The sequence below is a fragment of the Emydura macquarii genome, unplaced genomic scaffold (genome assembly GCF_026122565.2).
Source record: "Emydura macquarii macquarii isolate MOO-44397 ecotype Brisbane River unplaced genomic scaffold, CSIRO-AGI_Emac_v2 contig_1644, whole genome shotgun sequence".
Taxonomy (NCBI): domain Eukaryota; kingdom Metazoa; phylum Chordata; order Testudines; family Chelidae; genus Emydura; species Emydura macquarii.
Genome location: NW_027131781.1, coordinates 22,370,972 through 22,390,420, shown reverse-complemented (window position 1 = coordinate 22,390,420; position 19,449 = coordinate 22,370,972). Strand labels below are relative to the sequence as shown.

Here is a 19,449-nt window from a genome sequence, read left to right as displayed (position 1 = left end):
GTGGGAGCAGAGCTGAAGATGTTTCCGATACATCTAGTGTATACAACTCCCAATCATGGTGTTTTAGTGGTGTAGGAGGCCTCACTATCTGGGCCCCTTTCATCCATATAGATGTGCCAGAATTAAAAGGTTGTCATGAGTTGTAGAATTTCACTACTGGTGTGGTGGATTGGGCTGAAGTGCTCAGCACCTTGCAAGATTAAGCTCTAAAATCTCTAAGTGTGGTTTCCCAGTTTCCCTGTGTTAAGAATGAGTCATAGGAGAAGCCCTCCTGGCTTTCCTTAATAGTTTGGGATAGACCAGCATTTGAAAGAGTTGCTCAGACTACTGCAAAACCTTCTTCAGGAGAGAGGGCTTTCCAGCTAGAAAACTTATTCTCTGTGTAAGTAACTCTTAAAGGAGTAGAGTCAAACAATCCATTTCAATAATTGATCTTGCTTCTGGCTCTAGCAAACTCCAATCTATGTTCTGTCAAAGTCCAGGGCTGTGCATTTCAAACCAGAATGCAATGATCCTGACTTGGGTGCACACTGGAAAAGGAAATTAACACCTTACTGAGAAAAAAAAATCCAGTTGAAAGTGCTTGTACTATCACTGTGATTTAACATCCCCGGCTTGGCTGTTACAGGCTTTGTTGGCTGAGTCTCTAATCCATGTTGTTTAAATCAGAGGCCACCAAAGACTTTGCAGCACAATATTTTTACCAAAAGTAAACTGTACAGTAGTGAAATAAATACAGCCCAAAGGGAGAAAAAAAGCACATAAAGCAGAACTCTTTGAGTAACGGAGGGAATAGGGAATGTAACTGTGTATGCCAGAGCACAGCAAAGCAGCCTCGAGCTAGCATGCTTTCTTTGCTGGGTTTGCCCCTAGTCATCTAGTAGGCACTTCCAAAGCTGCCATCCTAAAACTGCCTTGTGATTGTGTCTCTACTCTTTTCTCTTATCAGCTTGCCTGCCCTCTTCTGTCACAGATGCAGCACATTCCCTCTGGTGTGGAGGAAGAGACTAATACAGCCTATAAAGCTCTCCTTTGCTATTTGAGCCAGTTCAAAGCAATTGTTCCCTGGGGGATGCGGGGACTGAGACAGTGCTGCTCACCCTGTGTCATGGGCTCCAGCCTAGGTCTTCTGCACAACAGGGTGGCTCAGACTAGGCTTTTAAACACACCTTAGCTGCTTTCTGGTGACAATGAGATTTGAAACTCACCCACTGCAGCCTTTCCACACCCAAACCCAAACTGACCTTTCTCTTTTCTAAATCAGTATAAACAAAAACTACGCCGGTGGCACATGCTGCTCACCAGCCAGCATATGTGAGTTAGCGGTTAGCCTGGCCGGGGTTAAGCCTGCCTTACAGAGATGCCTGATTTTAATTGTCTCCTAAATAAAAGCCCCAATGCCTCATTCCATGACAGTACATTATGTTTCTACAGCATCTCCTCTTCTGGAGATTGCAGAGCATGTCACAAAGATGAATCAAGTTTTTCAACAGTCATCACCCAGAGAAGGAATAATACTAATACAACTCAGTGCTAGGCATGGAATAGCAACCCAATTTTAGGTCATGAATATGAGTATGTGGGATAAATCTGGGTCAGTTTGTGAGCTTAATTTTGTCTCCATTTTGGACTAGAACAGCCATTTTGTCTGAGGGAGCTGCTAAGCACTTTATCTTTGCCCCGGGTAAGGTGGTTATGTATTCCAGACAGCCTCTTTGACAGCTAATTAAATTATGACTGCTGAAAAATCATCACTGAGCAATCAAAGCCTTTCAACTGCTGGTCCAAGAAGTTGACTCTACACAGAAGCCTGCCTGAGGCAAGGACCTGGAATTTCTCAGTCTGGGCACATGGCACAAAAGGACACAGACCTCACAATCAGTTACCACAGGGGCTCAAATCATATGCATCACCTCACTGTGCCACAGTGGAAATTACCATGTTTGTAGAGTAATCCTTTCTGTAGTAGGTTGTCCTGGCATGGGAGAGACAAACTCCATGAGCTGACTGAGATCATTCCAGGAGCAGGGCAAGGTCTTGCTATCCTTCACTTTCCCCTTCACATGGAAGAAGCCACATCTCCATCCCAATAATCCCATGGCTCTCCTGGGATCAGCAGGAGAAAAGGACTGCCCCAGTGAAATGCTTGTACAAGGGTCCCCCAAACATGGAGTGGCTCTGTAAAAGAAAGTAATATAGTTTGGAACCTTACTACTTTTCCCTACTAAGCTGTTCAGGGGAGGTGGGGGACTATCACCTCTCCTTGTGCAGATTCTGTAGTCTTATGAATTGTGGTAATTCCTGCAGCTGTTTGGAATCCCACTGTTTTCAAGAAGGGCCCAAACAGACTCAAAGGTCTGGCCATAGACAGCAGCTTGCAGAATTGGGCCTTGATTTCTTAAAAATGGATAAGATTTTAGTTTTACCATTTGTTAAACTGTTTAAAAACATTTTTACAACATTTTCTCAAATATGTATACAGCTGAAACTGCCTCTCAGTTGATTTTATGTTGTATTTAACTTTTTAAAACTTAAATTTTTTATGCCATTCAACTACATTTTTATTTAGCTCAAACAGTTGTAAAAATTAACCATTTATTTTTAAAAAAAAGAACACCCTTTACATCGATATATTATGGGAATTTAAATGACTTTGGATCCTGTTTCTTGATACATTTAGACAAAGAAATGCTGAGATGATGGCTCAGATAATGCCAGACTTCCATTCCACCCGAACTTGCAGCTTCTCTCTCCAGCGCCCCAAAGAGGAGCTTACCTGCCCTTCCTTTGGGTACCTATTTGTGTCTTCTTTTTAATTGTCCTTTAGATTTTTATAATTTTATTGTTTGTTTCTTTATGAAAATTAATACAAGATTAGTTAAAAGGAACCCCCTGTACTTTTAATCCCCTTTGATTTTCTTTGGCTCCTGTGGGCACTGGTCTGAGTGGCCACTGGGGGCACCAGTGGCCCGAGCAAGACCCAACAGGCTGCATTGCTCAATCACGGTCACTAACAGGCAGCAGGGGGCGCTGTGAGCCGTTCACGTCGCTTTGCCTCAAGGAGGAGCCGTAAAGCTGCACTTCCGGTCAGGTGGGCGCTCGCTCACTTGAACTTCCTGTGCGGCGCGGCGCGGCGCGGTGGTGACGCCGGCGACTGAACCCTGCCGGCTACCGGCAGCCAGTCGCCACCAAGATGCGCATCGAGAAATGTTACTTCTGCTCCGGGCCCATCTACCCGGGACACGGGGTCATGTTCGTGCGGAACGACTGCAAGGTACGGTACGGTACGGGCGGGGCCGGGCTGGGTGCTGGCGTATCGCCACACCGGGTTGGCGCAAGGCCGGGCCGCCCCGCCCCGGGGTGTTTAAGGGCCGGCTCTGCTGGGGTGGCGGGGTGAGGAAATCCGGCTCCGGTTCGTTAAAGCGCAGCAGGGGCTTGAGGGGGCCCCGCAGCCGGGCTGCCCCTGATGGCTGCGGGCCGGGAGTTCCCCACTCCCCGGGGCCCCGGCCCGCTCCCGCCCGGCTGCCCTCCGCAGACTTCTGCCGAGAAGCCTGCAAGACACTTCACCGCGGCCTCTTGGCGGCCAGCGTCGTGCGCCTGGGCCCTCGGGCTGCCCGTCGGGCTGCGGCTGGTCCTGTGTCTGGGGCCGGTCTGCACCGCGCGGGCTCTGCTCTCCCGGCGCGGCTGTACTGGCAGAGCCCCGGTGCGGACACCGCGTGGAGCCGGAGCGGTTCTGCCGGCCTAGCTAAACCACTTCCCCCCCGGCCACAGCTGCGCCGACAGAAACCGGCTTCTCTCTGCCCTGGAGGTTTTCCACTGTAGCTATGTCAGCTATGGGGGGTGGGGGGGGGTTTCACACCCCTAACCGACATCATTCTCCCAACAAAACTTTGCAGTGTAGACCCGGCCTTCGGTTGCACGGTCTGTGGGGTTGGGACCGATTTGCTGGCCTGTGTTTGTACAGCACCTAGAATAATGCGGTCCTGCTCCACGACACGGGCTCCTAGCGCTATGGTAATGCAAATAAATAATAACACACTCTTATTTTTGTGGTATTTGTATTCCTCCTCAGAGCTGTAGGCAGCACAGAGGTGTCTAAGTGTCAGCTGTACAAGATAAAGGTGTCAAAGCTGTTGCTTTACTCATCTAGCGTTTGAAAGTATGGCTGAGGCTGCTGCTCTAAGGCTAGGTCTACACTACAAAGTTTTGTTATCACAACTTAAGCTGGTCGGGAGTGTGAAAAAATACAACACTCTCTAACCAACGTAGCTATGATAGCAAAACCCACACCGTAGACACAGCTATGCCCAAGTGAGTGCTTTGCTGAGGTAGGGAATGTTGCTTGAGGAGATTGAAGGAGTAATTGTGTGGGCATAACACAGTCAACATAAACTTCTCCTGTCTGCATATGCAGCATCTACGGTAGGGAGCCCTACCAGTATAAATATTCTGGTATAACTATATTGGCAAAGCATTCTTAGGCTCTGTCTACACTGCACACCACTGGTGGTGGTGGGTCAGGTATTTGTAGCTACAAGCCATGTTGAAAAGCACATGTGCCTAAGTTGCCACTGAAAGACTCTGGCAGGGAGAGAGGTGGTGAGGAGCAGAGGGAACACAGTTTTAAAATTTAAAATTAAGTTTAAAATTAATTTAAAATTAAGTTTAAAATTAATTTAAAATTAAGTTTAAAATTTAGTTTAAAATTAGTTTAAAATTTAAAATTAATTTAAAATTAAGTTTATGATTGTGTGGGGGTTTGATGTTTATCGTAGAACTTAATTAATTCACATTGTCTAGGAGACTGCAAAATACAGTAGTTTACAATCTAGTACATAAACCACCAAACACGATAGAAGAAACGGCTTGCTGACTTGAGAAATGGGATTTAATTTTAATTAATGTTGATAATGCATCATCCTGTACCGAGTTCTGCAGTATATAAACTAAAATAGTATAGTCTAGTAGTATGAGATTTCTTATTATTCAGTTAGATCTTTGAGAAGTGGGGAGGGAGAACTCCCCACTTTTTCATGTGGAAAGATTGCCGCTGTAGAGATCAACAAAGTGAGAATTAACTAGTTCCATTGAATTTAGGTCCAAATAATCAGCCAGTGTCAAGCTTGCCTCTTGATTTGTATCTTGCCCATCTTTGTGCAATTAATGCAGCCTCAGTAGTTTATAAATAGCCACTTGTGACTGAAAATAAGATGATCCAACTGACTGATTAGCTGATGCCTGGATGAGATAGATCACTCACATGACTGTATAAAACTGGAAGCCAAGGTTGAATGACTTGTCTCCTGGAATCTATGCTCTTGCCCCTTCAGGTTCTAATAACTTTAAATTAAGATGAGTGTTAGACTAAAAATACTTGACACATTTAGGCCCTGATTCAGCAAAACACTTCAAGCATGTGTTTAAATACCATTTTAAAGTTTAGTAGATGCTTAAGTTCAAATGAAACCATTAGAATTTGGGCACATGCTTCAGTGCATTGCTGAATTGGGGCTTTAAAATTGAAGTTAAGTTCTAAAAAGTTGTTTAGTATCTTTTCTCTGTACCTTGCAGAACTTGATTTTTATGTGTAATTAGAAGTTTATCCTGTAAGAAAAGCACCAGCTCTAGGAGTAGGTGACGGATATAGAAAATTGTTTATTCATGGAACAGTTTTAAGGTTTTGTAGTTTCTGCTGCAGGTGATAATTAATTTAATAATCATGTATCCTGCAGTTTCCTGGACATCAGTTTGTTTAATGGTGATTGCTGTATAGATACGTGCATGTTCTCGGCAGATTGTAACTGAAGATACTGTGAAAAATAAATAATTGAAATGTGATTTTGTAAAGTAAAACAAAGCAAAAATAATGTTCTAAAACTGACCATTACCAATTTGAATAATACCATCATTGCAGAGGATACACTAACACTTATATTATTTATCCTGTATACTATCTTTCTATACAGATTTACATGATCTAGTGATATATTTATCTCACTTTGCCAATTACTATTGAATATAATGGCGCACACAGACTATTTATCACATTTGGATTTTGTGTAATAAAACTACACTCAGAATTATGCATTTGTTGTACATGGACCAACAGCAAACCTATTATGTTGACTTAGTATTTCTATGCAATGATCCATTGCAACAGTACAAGTATCTTACTCGTTATATTGAAATTTGATGTTTTAATAGTAAATATTCTGTATTCGTTACTCCAAAACAAGGCTAATGAACATTTATTCCATTAAGATTCTGTTCTATGGATTGAATAGATTCTTAGTCTTACAGATGGAAAAGCAGAGTTTATACGTGAACTGAAATAATGAAATTGAAGTTTATTCTTCAAAATTATGAAAAGAATACACTGTAAAGCTTAATAGCTATATTTAAATTGGAATTACCCAAACATACCAGGGCTGTAACATAAATTACTGCAAATGCAAACCCCAACAGCCTCACAGGGGAAGAGAGACTTTGTCTGGGTTGGTGGGGAAAAATGGTTGTGGCTCTCTTAAGGATCCCCTCCTGAGAGAAGCAAATTGGTGGTGATGGCAGGAAAGCATCACCTGAGTTGGTGAATGGGTTTATGCTGCTCAGGTAAACCATTTGCCTCTGCACACCAATGGAAGGGTATATAAACCTTGTCCTATCATCCTGAGTCTCCTTTCATACCCAGATTAGCAGCTCCCACCCCTGAGATTAGCAAAGGACCAGTTGTTTTGGTCTGCTATAGCATTGCACTAGTTGCTTTGTTGCAATGGGAATTAATTTCCCCCTCACTACCAGATTGACCAGGGTGGGTGTTTTTTTTGCCAGAATGGGCATGAAGAATGCGTTATATTTCTTAGTCTCTGTTAGATCCTTCAGGTTCAGACTAAGGCTCGTCGGTTGTTTAGTATGGTGTACCTTCCATGAAAGCTAAGATTTCTGTCCTATCCTTTCAAACTTTAGTTTCCTTGATACTTTTCATTATAAGGAAGAAATAATGGGAATGGTGGTGATCTTTTAAATTGGCACTGAATAGTGCCAGTAGAGTAATATAACTAAACTTAACATCAGACGTATTTTGGACAGGATAGGCAATCACATTCTTTGACTATATAAGTTTTTGTCTATTTTTATTTAATCTTTCTTCAGGTCTTTAGATTCTGCAGATCAAAATGCCACAAAAACTTTAAAAAGAAACGAAATCCCAGAAAGGTCCGATGGACCAAAGCCTTCCGGAAAGCAGCTGGTAAAGAACTGACAGTGGTGAGTAACTGATACTCTTTATGATGTTATGTTACAAATCCTACTGTGTGTGTTTAAGTCCTGGTTAAGGAAAAAAACAAAACATGAATATTATATGTGGAATATTCCAAGTACTTTGGCCAGGCAGGTCACCGTGTGCAAGTGCTTCTGTTACTTTAGAGACAGTGAGAACAAAATCAGTGCTTTGAAAATAAAGCTTAGTCTTTCTGGTTTCTTGATAATAAAGCACAAATATTTAGCATGCTTTTCTTTGAAGGTTTAAAACTATCTATTCTTTAAAGCTGGGATCACCCCCAAACTTGTCTTTCTGATTAGGCTTCTGTATTTTCAGTTTAACTGTGTTGTGCTTTCTTCTTGCTAGATAACATTGAATTACTGTGAACACAAATAGATGTAACCATTATTTTTATTCTTCGTGACACTCCTAATCATGTAGAAGTCCAAAAGGATTTTCTTACATGTGAAGAATAATGAAGTAGTAGTAATTGTAACTTTAAACTTAATGATCATAAAGATGCAGTAACTGTGTTAAGATTGACTAATCTTATCAGAACATTGCCACATTGATATAAAACTGAAGATAATGATGCTGTGAAGTGGCAGAGAACTGCCCATTTTGCTTGAATCACTTTTAATCCTAAGAAAGTACATTTATTTCAATTTTGTTCTCAATTTATCAAGTACCGTATTTCCCTATGTATAAGATGCACCTTTTTTTGAAAAATTTGGGGTCTAAAAACTGGGTGCGTCTTATACAGTGGTTGTAGATTTTTTTACCATAATACATTTTTTTTCAAATTTCGGGCCCCAAAATTAAGGTGCATCTTATACATGGGAGCGTCTTATACATGGGGAAATACGGTAAATTCCTGATCTTGCCACACCCACTATGAGAGTCAGACGTGGAGATTCCTTTAAAATCTGTTAGTTTAAAAAAAAAAAAATCCCCAAGCCATACATTCAACAGTAAAACACAAAACAAAAAAAATCAGTTTTACAGAGTATTCCTTTGCTGGGTTTCTGGCTTTCCAGATGTGCCAGGCAGCAAGGCCCAAAGCCCTATGACAAAAGTTTTTCTCTTGTTAAGGGGGATGGGCAGCATAGACAACCGCAACACAGTACTTTGCACGTCTGTAGCGCCTTTCATCCATTGAATTCAAAGTATTTTACAAATCCAAATTAAGTCTTGCAACACACTTGTAAGGTATCACCTTGGTTTTATAGAAATCAAATCAAAATGCAGAGGTTCGTTGTTTAGCTTTCAGCAAGTCATTCAGTGGTAGATATGGGGGTAGGGTCTAGGAATTCTTAATTTCTCTTGAATATAGGCATTCACAGAAGCCTGGTGTACGCAGAATTTTTGTACTGATATAATTACGGTGATTAGACATATTTTTTTAGCTGATAGTGTCAGGGTAAGCTATACCAGTATAATTGTATACTGTTGTACATACTGACAGGGGGAGGGCAGTTGTAAAGAGCTATGCAGGTATAGTTAAAGCAGTACAACTTCTTTGTGTAGACAAGTCCTAACTAAGAAATGAAAATTTTAGAATTACTGTACCTGCTGTTGATTGGGGATGCAAATGATGACTTAGAGAGTACACTGATTGTATCTGCAAATCGTGTAGTTTTGCATATACAGCTCATTTTTATCTGTTGTACCCACATTTGATAAAAAATCCTGGATATTTTGAGTGTTTATTCATGGGGTTGGTTTTATGGACTGGTGTCATCTCAGAAAAAACTAATCAAGCCTATCAGTTTGTTCTTGAGGCTGTCATCAGGTTCTAGAACAGTTCCAGAGGGGTAGCCGGGTTAGTCTGTATACAGCAAAAAAAAAAAAAAAACGAGAGTTCTGTGGCACTTTAAAGACTAACAAATTTAATTTTTGTAGGCATAAGCTTTCGTGAGACTCAGATCACTTCGTCAGATGCAGAGGTAGAATGTATCTGAGGAAGTGAGCTGAGTCTCACAAAAGCTTATGACTACAAAAATTAAATTTGTTAGTCTTTAAAGTGCCACAGATCAGGTTCTAGGCTTTCAGTGCTTCATGTGTGGCAGTGATGATTATGCAGTTTTGACGAAGAACATTTTAGTTATGCTTTCCTCAGGCTCGACTTACTTCTTGGAAAATATTTCCCTTTATATTCATTTTAGCAAAAGCATTTCCCCCCCCTATAATGTACTTTTTGTTCTGAGGCGTCTTTAATTTGATCTGTAGACTATAGATTTCTCAAGGATAAGGCAGTTAACTTTGTTGATCTTTTCCTTAAAAGGGGAGAATTTATAAAGAAGAAGCATCCACCATAAGGACTGTTTTATATTCTAAGCATGAAATACATTTAAAAAAAATTAAAAGAATTTCAAGACAGTGTTACTTCCCTGGTAGAAACTGATTAAATATGCATACATAGCTATGGCAGTCCATAATAGGCAGAGAATTATTGGGATTTAATTAGCTTTTATTAACAGAAAACTAAAGATGCTCAATATTTTTTTGGCACTTAGTGACCTACTGCTGTCTGTAACTTTCCTGTGGATATTATTGTGCAGTAATCTAACAGCATAGTTTTAATGTGGCTGCCAGACATCATAATTAGGCAGCCATGTAATAACTTGGCATTCTGAAGAGGTACTGTTACTGTACTGTTAAAAACTAATTTAGAAGAGTTTGGGTGTGGGTTTTTGTGGTGGTTTTTTTTTTTTTTTTTTTTTTTTTTTTTAAAGATCCCTGATCTGATGGAGTAGGAAGAATGATCAGAAGAACTTTGTTCTGTTCTCACATTCTCTTAAGCACCCCACATCAGTTCTTAGGCTTAACAGTATCCTATTGTAGAAGCTGAACATATTCTAATTATAAAGAAAAGGAAAAACAAAAACTTAAAAAAAAAAAGTCAAATGTGAGGCCAGGTTACTGTTTATCGAAAGATGAAAGCACTATTTAGGTGTGGTCTACACTAGAGAGTTTTGTTGACAAAACAGTACTGGTGTACACACTGCAATCCCACACAACCCCCTCCCGATCAATAAAAACTGTCCTGTTTTTTCGACAAAATAAAACCACTTCGAGGAGAGGTGTAGGGTTTCTTTTGGCATAGCAAGGGCAAAGCAGTGTCAGTATAGACACTGCATCCCTTTACAGTCCTGGAGGGGCTATCATTCTTGTCAATATCACTGCTCCACTAGAGTGGTGAAATTAACAAAAAAGTTGGGTGCGGGACTGGTTTCTGCCCCTGCTGGGAGCAGGAGAGAAGCTCTGGCTGTTGCAAGCCTGGGGTGGCTGGTTCCCAGCTCCCAGCCGGGATGTGAGTGGCTGGAGGGCTCCCTCCTGGGAGTGGAGTGAGAACCCCTGGCTGCTGCGAGGCCAGGGCAGCTGGAGCCCGGTTCAGGGCTGTGAACTGGGACGCAGGGTACTGCCCCCAGGGGGCATGTGGACTCCCAGCAGGGAGCTGAGAGGTGGGGCTTTCAACTCCCCACGCTCCCCCTTAGGTCAGTGGAAGTGCTCCTGGCGAGGACGCACTCCACCGACCTAAGGAGAACAGTGTGGACATCAGCCACCTTTGTAATTATAGTGGTGACTGTGAGTCGACATATCTTATGTAGACAAGGCCTTAGATTTACAGGTTCCTGTTATTAGGGAAGATAATGTGAAAAGAGGTGGCATCTTCTCACACCAGAACTACATGTGCAAATCCTACTAACATAGTTATGTGCCGAATTGAACATTCTCCAGTCAGTATATAGCTACTTCTAGCATCACCAACAGCAAATTAATGCCGTTATTAGCTATAAGATAAGGAGGTCCGGGAAGTTGATTGATATATACCGGCATTGTTCAGTTGCTGGCTATGTCTTAGGAGCATTCCTGGGGGGATGAGAGGCTTTTGCAGTCACTTTGTGCTTAGAGTATGTTCAGATCTCTGTTACTAACACATGATTTATTTGCTCGGGGGATTTCTTGCTGTTGTACTTAGACTGAATGGAACATCTAATCAATGCTTACATTTTTGGTCTCTCTTTCCTTTTATGAGTGGCATTTGGTCAGCTATTCTGGCAATATTAGTGAGAAGTTTTTCCTCAGTGTCGGAGAGAAGAGAGACTTCCTTAGACAGCTGTATAAAACTTCAAGATCTTTCTGCTGGTCTAGTTGGTGTCCATTAAAGCAACGCAGAAAAATATTGTGCTGTTTCCTAAATTAGTCTTTGCATTTCTCATCCCCCCACTTTCAGAGCTTGGGTTATCACCAGGATTTTTGTTCAGAATTAAGCTGACCAGATCATCATAAAAACCTACATTTAAACTACTGCTTCTGGCTCTTCTAACTCCTAATCTGATTCATCCAGGTTGTTGGATTTTGATTTTTGAAAATTCTCCTAGACAAAGTAGATTGGAGTCACCTAGAGCTTTTTTTACCTCCCTTGAATATAGTTTGGCTTTAAGTCTTGCTTTTAGAGTACCAAAGAAGGATCACTATGAACAGATGCAAATTTCTTCCTAATTTGCTTTTCTGCACAAATGACTCTTAGAGCTCAGTAAGGACGTTACAAGTTTTTAGAATCCCAGGAGATTTCTCTTAGGTTTTTTCCTGTGCCTTTTGAAGTGTCTGATCAGGTGCTTAATGGTGATCTCATGACTCCTGCAAAACCTTTGGAACCATTGTGTTCATGTTCCTTGTTTTTTTAATTGAGTTAAAGCATAAAATAGAGTGAGGAGATTTGGATTCTCTTCCTGGTTCTTGCCATAGACTATTTGTGTACCCATACCTCTCTTCAGCATCTATAAAAAAGGGATATTGCATACCTAGCAAGGCGAGCCTTAATTTTTTGTAAAGTGTGTTGCAGTCATTGGCTGAAAGCTGCTATAGGTGAGCAAAGTATTTCTATTCCTTGTTAGGTGGTAACTGAAAAGACAATGGCATGGATAAAGAAACAATTATTCTAATCTCTTTATAACTAGAACTAGCTTTACTCAATGTCCTTCTTCCCCACTCCAAAAAACAAAACTCCCTTCCTGCCTCCCCAATCCCATAGTCCTTTACCAACATCTTAATCAATATCTTACTCTTGCTTCTTAAGCTCACCACACAAACCTGCTTTTTGGCAGAAGGATGTAATGTAAATTACATCTGCATAGACAATAAACAATTTATAGTGTTTGTCTAAGCATTAAGCCATCTGAGGTTGGTTTGGAGAGAGAGTAAGATAGTTACCAATTAGGGATGTAGTTGCTGGGTGTTTGGACGGTCTGGAGCTCTAGCTGTTAAGAGCCAGGGCAATATGATTTGTCCTTTAGCACTTTGCATTCTCTCTTCTTGTTAAGATGTTTATCAAATGAAGATGCTCAAATACACAATCCTTTAAACACCTCTGTTATTTTTACAGCTTAGTTTAGCAATTCCAGCTAACAGATGAAAAAGGAATGCGTTTTTGGCTTCTAGTGTCTTAAAACTGACCTTCAATAAGATTTTTTTTCCAATGAAGATTGTGAATGATGTTAAATTGTGTGAGACCATTTACAAGTGGTACCTTGGCATTTGTCTGAGAGCTATCTGGGGATGAGCAAATGATATATTAGAATAGTGAATAGTCCTCTGGTGCCATTTTGTTGTGCATAACTGCTGACTCGAGAACTGCCCACTATGCTCTCGGTTCAAACCAAGTTTTCTTTGTTTAAAATTGGTGACGCGTCCTTAACCTACAAAAAGTGAGAGTTGTGGCCAATATGTTTGCTGTTTGGGGGGTGGTGGTGATGTCGAGTCCTCAAAAGTTCCATTTCAAAACTATGAATAAACCATGTCCTGTTGATGTCTGAGACTGAGTTCCATTGGGGTCCTCCATAGCAAAAACCTGGAGTGGGCAGCAGAAGGTAGCCCAACTATTGCCATACTGGGCAGAGATGCTGCTGTGGGGCTCTCAGTAGCTGGTCAGTGGTGGAGCTCAACAGGATTAAATGCCTATGATCACCAGATACTCCATCACTGGCAGTGCAAGGCAGGTGTGGATGACTCCCATCCTGTGTCAAGCTATGTAGCAATAGCCAAGGGGGAGAGCAAGCGAGAGAGATGGGTAGGTCCAGGGAATGGATGCATGGATTACTTTGTGACTGAGGAAGGGGCCTGCTAGGAACTAACCACTAAAAAAGGTACTTCCCTTAAAGACCTGACACAAAAATATATTTAAAAATATCAAGTTCAGGGTGCAATGATCTGTAGCAGAAATGAATATTGTTTTGAGAGCTGCTAAGATGTTTTGTTTTTAAATTAGTTTATTTGCTATGGGTTTAGCAAAATGTCTGTACTAGATTGAACAGGATATGTAATCATTATATTGTCAGATAAAATTTAGGGAATTTTACATTGAAATTCTTTAGATTTCTTTTCACAAATGTAAATTGTGGATAATATCTTTATTCATGCGGCCCCTTTATTCCTAGAACTGAGTATTGCCCATTTACTGCATCGATTTGTAAGCTGTGTTCACTTTCCTTTTTTACACAGGATAATTCATTTGAGTTTGAAAAACGTAGAAATGAACCACTGAAATACCAGAGAGAGCTGTGGAGCAAGACTGGTAAGTCGCTTTAGGAAATGCCAGGTTCTCTAGGAAACTAGCTGGGAATAAGCTTTTCTTGGCATGCACAGTTGTCAGAAGACTTTAAACCTTGATGCTCACATTTAAAATTATTTTTTTGTGTGTGCTAGAAACCTGAAAAGAGACTTATTTTTAAAAATGCCCCAAAGTAGAACAGGAATTTTCTGTTCAACTGCACTTCATTGAAATGAAATGGGTTAGCCTTGGTATTCTCATACAAAGAGCAAACTTAATGTTTCATTCTAAACTAGATAGACCTGTCCCTATGATTGCTGTCTTGTGGTAGATGGGTCCACATGTTCTGTTTTCCACTTAATTTGTAAAAAGGGCAATATCAGACTCAGTAGGGACAACTCAGCACTAAACCCAAGATTCTACTTGGATTAGATATACATTTTTCTGCATCCATTTCTACAAAACAATAGAATATATGATTGTCTTATCACTCGATAATGATGGTACGCAGTTATCAACTGTAATCATAAAATATAATATTTACTTGCCTTTGTAAATCATTGTCATTCACAGAACTTTCATTACAAAAGTGTTTTTCATAGCTATGTAACTCTACAGTAAAATACATTCTTCTGTTTGAAACTTGATGCCTGTTTTGAAGCTTTTTATGAATACCTAATTTCAAAGTAATCTTCTAATTCATTTTGATACACATACCAGTTCTTAAAATGCTTTTACTGATGTTGGAAAAACTTTTATATGTGTTTGTGTTCCTTAAAACCAGCTTAAATTTTTAAAAGGAAATCTAGAAAGCAAGTAATGTGTAACATGTTAAGTCGTTAATACTTTCCATTCTTTTTAATTTAAAAATTTTAATTTTTAGACATTTTTAATACATATTGCACAAGTTCCAAATACATAGTTACACAATAGATCACCATAGCGCTGAAGATTATAGCTTTCTACCAAAAATGTTCTTGTCTGTCTAGTTTTTTAAAACAAACAACTTGATCAAAAGACTTTGTCAGGAATGCCAATAAAAGCCTGAAAATTAAGAAGATTGGACTGGCCCCTATTGTATTTGAGGAAGAAGTATGATGGTGGGAATTAAATATTGAGTACCACTCTAAAACTCTGTTTTGGGCTGTGTTCTGCACTTTTGATGCAATCTTATTGTTAGGAGCACAGGATTTGCCATACAAATCAGACCACTGATCTTTCACGTTCCCTGATCTGTCTCTGACTGGCTCTAGTACCTGATTCCAGAGATGGAAGTGAAGAAAACCCCATAATTCATTGATCTAATAGTTTATTTCTGTGCATATGAAACAAAGACTTCACTCCTGCAGCAGTCACATGACAAATATCATGCTTCAGGGTGATAACCTTTAATGTGTGAACCTATGAAAGTTGTTAGTAAAATTGTCCAGATTTTTTAAAATTCAGATCAATTATTTAACTCTTTGCTCCTGTGATGGTGTGATGTTAAGCAAACATTTTAAAAAATTAACGTTGAGTCTTGTTAAGACTGAAATAGCTAATTTTGCAGTTATTTCAACAACAAAACAGTAAATAGTTGAAGAGCATCGTAATTCAAAAACGTGCTGTTCTTTTATCTAAAAAGTCATAAATGTTAGGATTTCTCCTTCCTTTTTTTAGTGAATTTAGTCACCCCATCAGTGACATATCTCTAGTGTTTCTGCAATAATTTTTAGGTTCTTGTGTAAGCATCCATGCTACTAAATAACTAATGTTTAGTCTGTTTGCACAAGTAGTATATATTTCAATTAAAAAATTTCTACTCCCAACACCAAGGAATTGATGAGTTTCTATTTTAAAAATAGCTCTCATTATGTTTATTTGTCACTTATAACATTATCACAAAATGATGCTTAGATTGTCTTTGCATTGTTTACATGAAAAAAAGTTAGTATGTTGATACAACAGCATATTTGCCCTGTAGAGTTTGCTGGCATACCTGTGCTGCCTATTCAGTTTACAACACAGTCAGTCAAGCCCTGTGTCTGATTGAAGAGTTGTTTGTAAATCTCATCAATTATAGGCAAGAGATTTTTATTCATAAATTGGAGGAAATGGGAGGAGAGTGTATTTTACTGGAATTATGCATCTGTAACCTTGGATTACTGATCTTCCTTATATTGGGGTTTTGTTTCACATCACTGTTTAAAAATCCAAATTTTTGTGGGGGTGGGGCTGTGGATAGGCATTGAGTTTCACTTAGTCCTTAGTCCAGGAGTGGGGGCTGGGTGGCGCTCCTTGCCCCCTCGTTGGAGCTGACCCAAGCCCTGCAGTGCCCCCTGGATATTCCTTCCGTGGGTGTGCTCCACAGTTTGGGGATCGCTGTGTTAGAGAATCAGAGTATAGAATCAAACTGCATTCTTAACCATTATATCAATGTTTGTGTGCTGCCTTTTAAAGCTATGTTGTCCTGTTCTTTTGCTCCCATTGATTCTGCACCAGTTTGCTATATTTCATTTCAGTCATGATGACTTTTGTGGCATATGAGACTATCGTTTATTTTTAAATTAGGAAGAAGAATTATTAAGTGTAAACGGTAACTACATCTGGGTAATGGTGAACTAGAAACAAGAGTCTCTCATTGTGAGAAGTGATGGGGATAAGAGAGAGCTTGTGTAGGCAAAGTGAAAACTTGAATTGAAATTTAAAAGTAAAATTGATAATTCCTACCCTACAGGATGGTATCAGTCAGTACTGTATTGCAAAGAGAGAACTTCTCTGGTATAATCATTAAATGTTTATTTTATTCTTGGGGCTGTGCATATTAAGGAGCACATTATAGTAAAATGTACCTTAAAACAATTTAACGTGTACTGTTTAATGATACACAAGTTGAATATATTTAAAAACCATGATTTTTTTGTTTCAGTTGATGCAATGAAGAGAGTGGAAGAGATCAAACAAAAACGCCAAGCTACATTTATCATGAACAGGTGAGAAGGATTTGCAGTATCACATAGAAATCCCAGTCAACTTCTGAGTTGCATTGTGCTGTACAGGAATGCAGTGAAGGAATGGCACTTGCTCCATAGAGATGATGCTTTCAGATTTTAAATGGCTATTTGCTTCTGACACATGAATGAGAATGCGAGTATTATTAATTTATTATGTGTATTACCATGGTGCACAGGAGAGTCACAAACCAGGACCTCATTGTGCTAGGTGCTGCAATAACACAACAAGACAGTCCCTGCCCCAACGAGCTTACAGTTTGTGTTTTAAGGCAGCAGGTGGAAATAGACTGGGGAGAACAAGGAAAGAATAAGATTATATTGGTTATGCTAGATATTGTGTATATATGGTAACGCTCTCGGAAGCTTGATCTGACAAATGAGTCTACATAATACTGACTGTCTAAAGAAAAGGAGGTCATGCCCACCAACATTAGGAGCCATATTCTGACATTTGAGGGAAGATAAGAGAGAGATGGTTCAAATTTTGGAAGCTTCAAATTATGTACAATCTTCTCATAAATCGAAGCTTGTTTTCCCTGTCATCCTGTTGCACCAGCATATGTTGGATTCTGTTCAAGTTGTTACTACCATTATGGTTTCCTAGTGGACTCTGAGAAAGAGACATTTGAATTTTCACAAAGATTTAATACACATGATGGATGGATGGATGTATAAAGGAAGTTCTAGCTTTAGTATGTAATCTCACAAATACTCCTTATTTTTCTCAGATTAAAGAAGAGCAAAGAGCTGCAGAAGGCACAAGACATCAAAGAAGTCAAGCAAAACATACACCTTGTTCGGGCTCCACATGCAGGTAAGAACTGGATTTATTTAATCATCCTTAGCTGGGTAGTTCATGTATAATCGTTTTGAGCAGCATCCATCATTTAATGAAACAATTAAAGTATTATTCAGACGAGGATATAAAAAGATTAGCATGTTCTTTTCTAGTTGTTATGACTTAGATTCACAGGTTGAGTTTACTTGACTAAAATTGTCAGAAGTAGTTCAAATACTGTATCTATCTCAGCTATTCTCAACCTGTTCCATTCTGGGCTCCCTCTGATTTAATAAGGGAGAGGCAAAGTGGTCGTGATATCCTTGATACCTGATCACAACCTCCCTGAAGTCTCCAGGCTGAAAACCCTTGCCCTAACTACTCACTTTCAGCTGCTGGAAGACATTAGGTTCATACTTTTTGGACATTAGGTTCATACTACCGTAACAATCTGACTTAAATTAAATTTTTTTTAGAGACTGATCTAGGGATACGGTGATTTCCCAATTCAAAAACTTACTGTACACTAATCAAACCACCTAGCTAAAGCCCCCACAGTCCTTCAAATCTGATTCCATAAATCAATTTGGCTGTCAATACTGAAAATAGCTTCTGCTGTGTAGCAGCCATTTTCAGTGTGATCGTCTCCTTTCTGCTAGCCAGACGAGGCTTTCTCCTATCACCTTCTTTGACTGATGCACTGGCTTACCACCAAGTGGGCTGCTTTCATATACTCTTAAAACCTTTTCATCCATATGGCTAGCTGATGATAAAGGTTGACAACAAATATGTGCCAACTTTATGGCTGTAATTTGAGAAGTCCCTTTAGACAGTTTTGTTAAATAAAAATATATTCAGCCTAAAATGTTTGCTTGAGTACACACACATCCTTTAAGTAGAACAGTTGTATAGTTTTAGTGAGGCCTCATGAATTTTAAATTATCTTGATTTTGTATTTTCTTAAGGCAAAGCTAAACAGCTGGAGGAGAAAATGGTACAGAAATTGCAAGAGGATGTAGCTATGGAAGAAGAGTCCTAAAAACCTTGTCCATTTTTTCTATTCTTATCTCTTCAACTTACTTTACCGTTTTTTTGACTCTCCTCTTTGGAGTTCTGACTTGTGCATTGTTGATTCATTTGACATTTGTTCATTGAAATGAAAAGTGATTAAACACAATCCAGATGCACATCTTTCTTTTTTGTGTTCTGTTGTGTTCAAAGCACCAGACATTGTAAGTGTTCGATTATATCTTTTAAGGAAAGGCACCCTCTTAATTCTTTATTTGAAGACAAATACACTTTATTGAACAGAAGCTATTTTGCAAGTCATCCAGTATTGTTTGTAGTTATAAAAGTGAGGTAATTGGTATGAAAAAGCTGTCCTGTAGATAGTGGTTTTGGACAATACTTTTTGTAATTCTGTAATTATACAAAACCTTATTATTGGTGATACATAAAATAAAGCTTTTCATTTGAGAGAATACATGCCTCTTTATTGTAGAAAGGGACAGTGTAATTGCCCTTTTAGCTAGCTAATGATTCAAGGTATAATTGGCTTCTTTGGCAGTTTTCCTCCGTCGACTTTGGCCCAAGCCTTTTCTAATTTGGTATGCCATACCCCACGGGTGGTGGGTAGATTGTCTTTGCATCTAAAAGGGATAGTAGAATCACATTTTGTCTATATTTACTGCAATGGAACATTAGTTTTTTATTCTATCCCACTAGGGAAAAATAGACTGCTTAAAATGTAACAATGGAAAATGTTTTTGTATATTTTTTCTTCCATATTTAAAATGCCTCTTCTTGATTTAGCATAGGTTATTAGAGGTGCTAACACCGATGCAGGATTTACTGTTCTTTGGAGAAG

The 19,449-nt window shown here is 39.4% G+C and overlaps 1 protein-coding gene across 2 annotated transcripts; it reads left to right on the top strand.

The window, feature by feature from the left end:
- The first annotated feature begins 3,110 nt into the window (after window positions 1-3,110).
- Window positions 3,111-19,063, top strand: RSL24D1 (ribosomal L24 domain containing 1). Of its 2 annotated transcripts, none has more exons than XM_067555870.1 (6): window positions 3,111-3,274; window positions 7,150-7,263; window positions 13,763-13,835; window positions 16,720-16,783; window positions 17,533-17,618; window positions 18,548-19,063. In XM_067555870.1, exons 1-6 carry the CDS (start codon window positions 3,194-3,196, stop codon window positions 18,619-18,621), a joined length of 492 nt encoding a protein of 163 aa, XP_067411971.1. In that variant the 5' UTR covers window positions 3,111-3,193; the 3' UTR covers window positions 18,622-19,063. The 2 variants fall into 2 exon arrangements, with proteins under 2 accessions (XP_067411971.1, XP_067411972.1); XM_067555871.1 differs by lacking the exon at window positions 3,111-3,274 and adding an exon at window positions 3,865-4,014.
- Window positions 19,064-19,449: the final 386 nt, after the last annotated feature.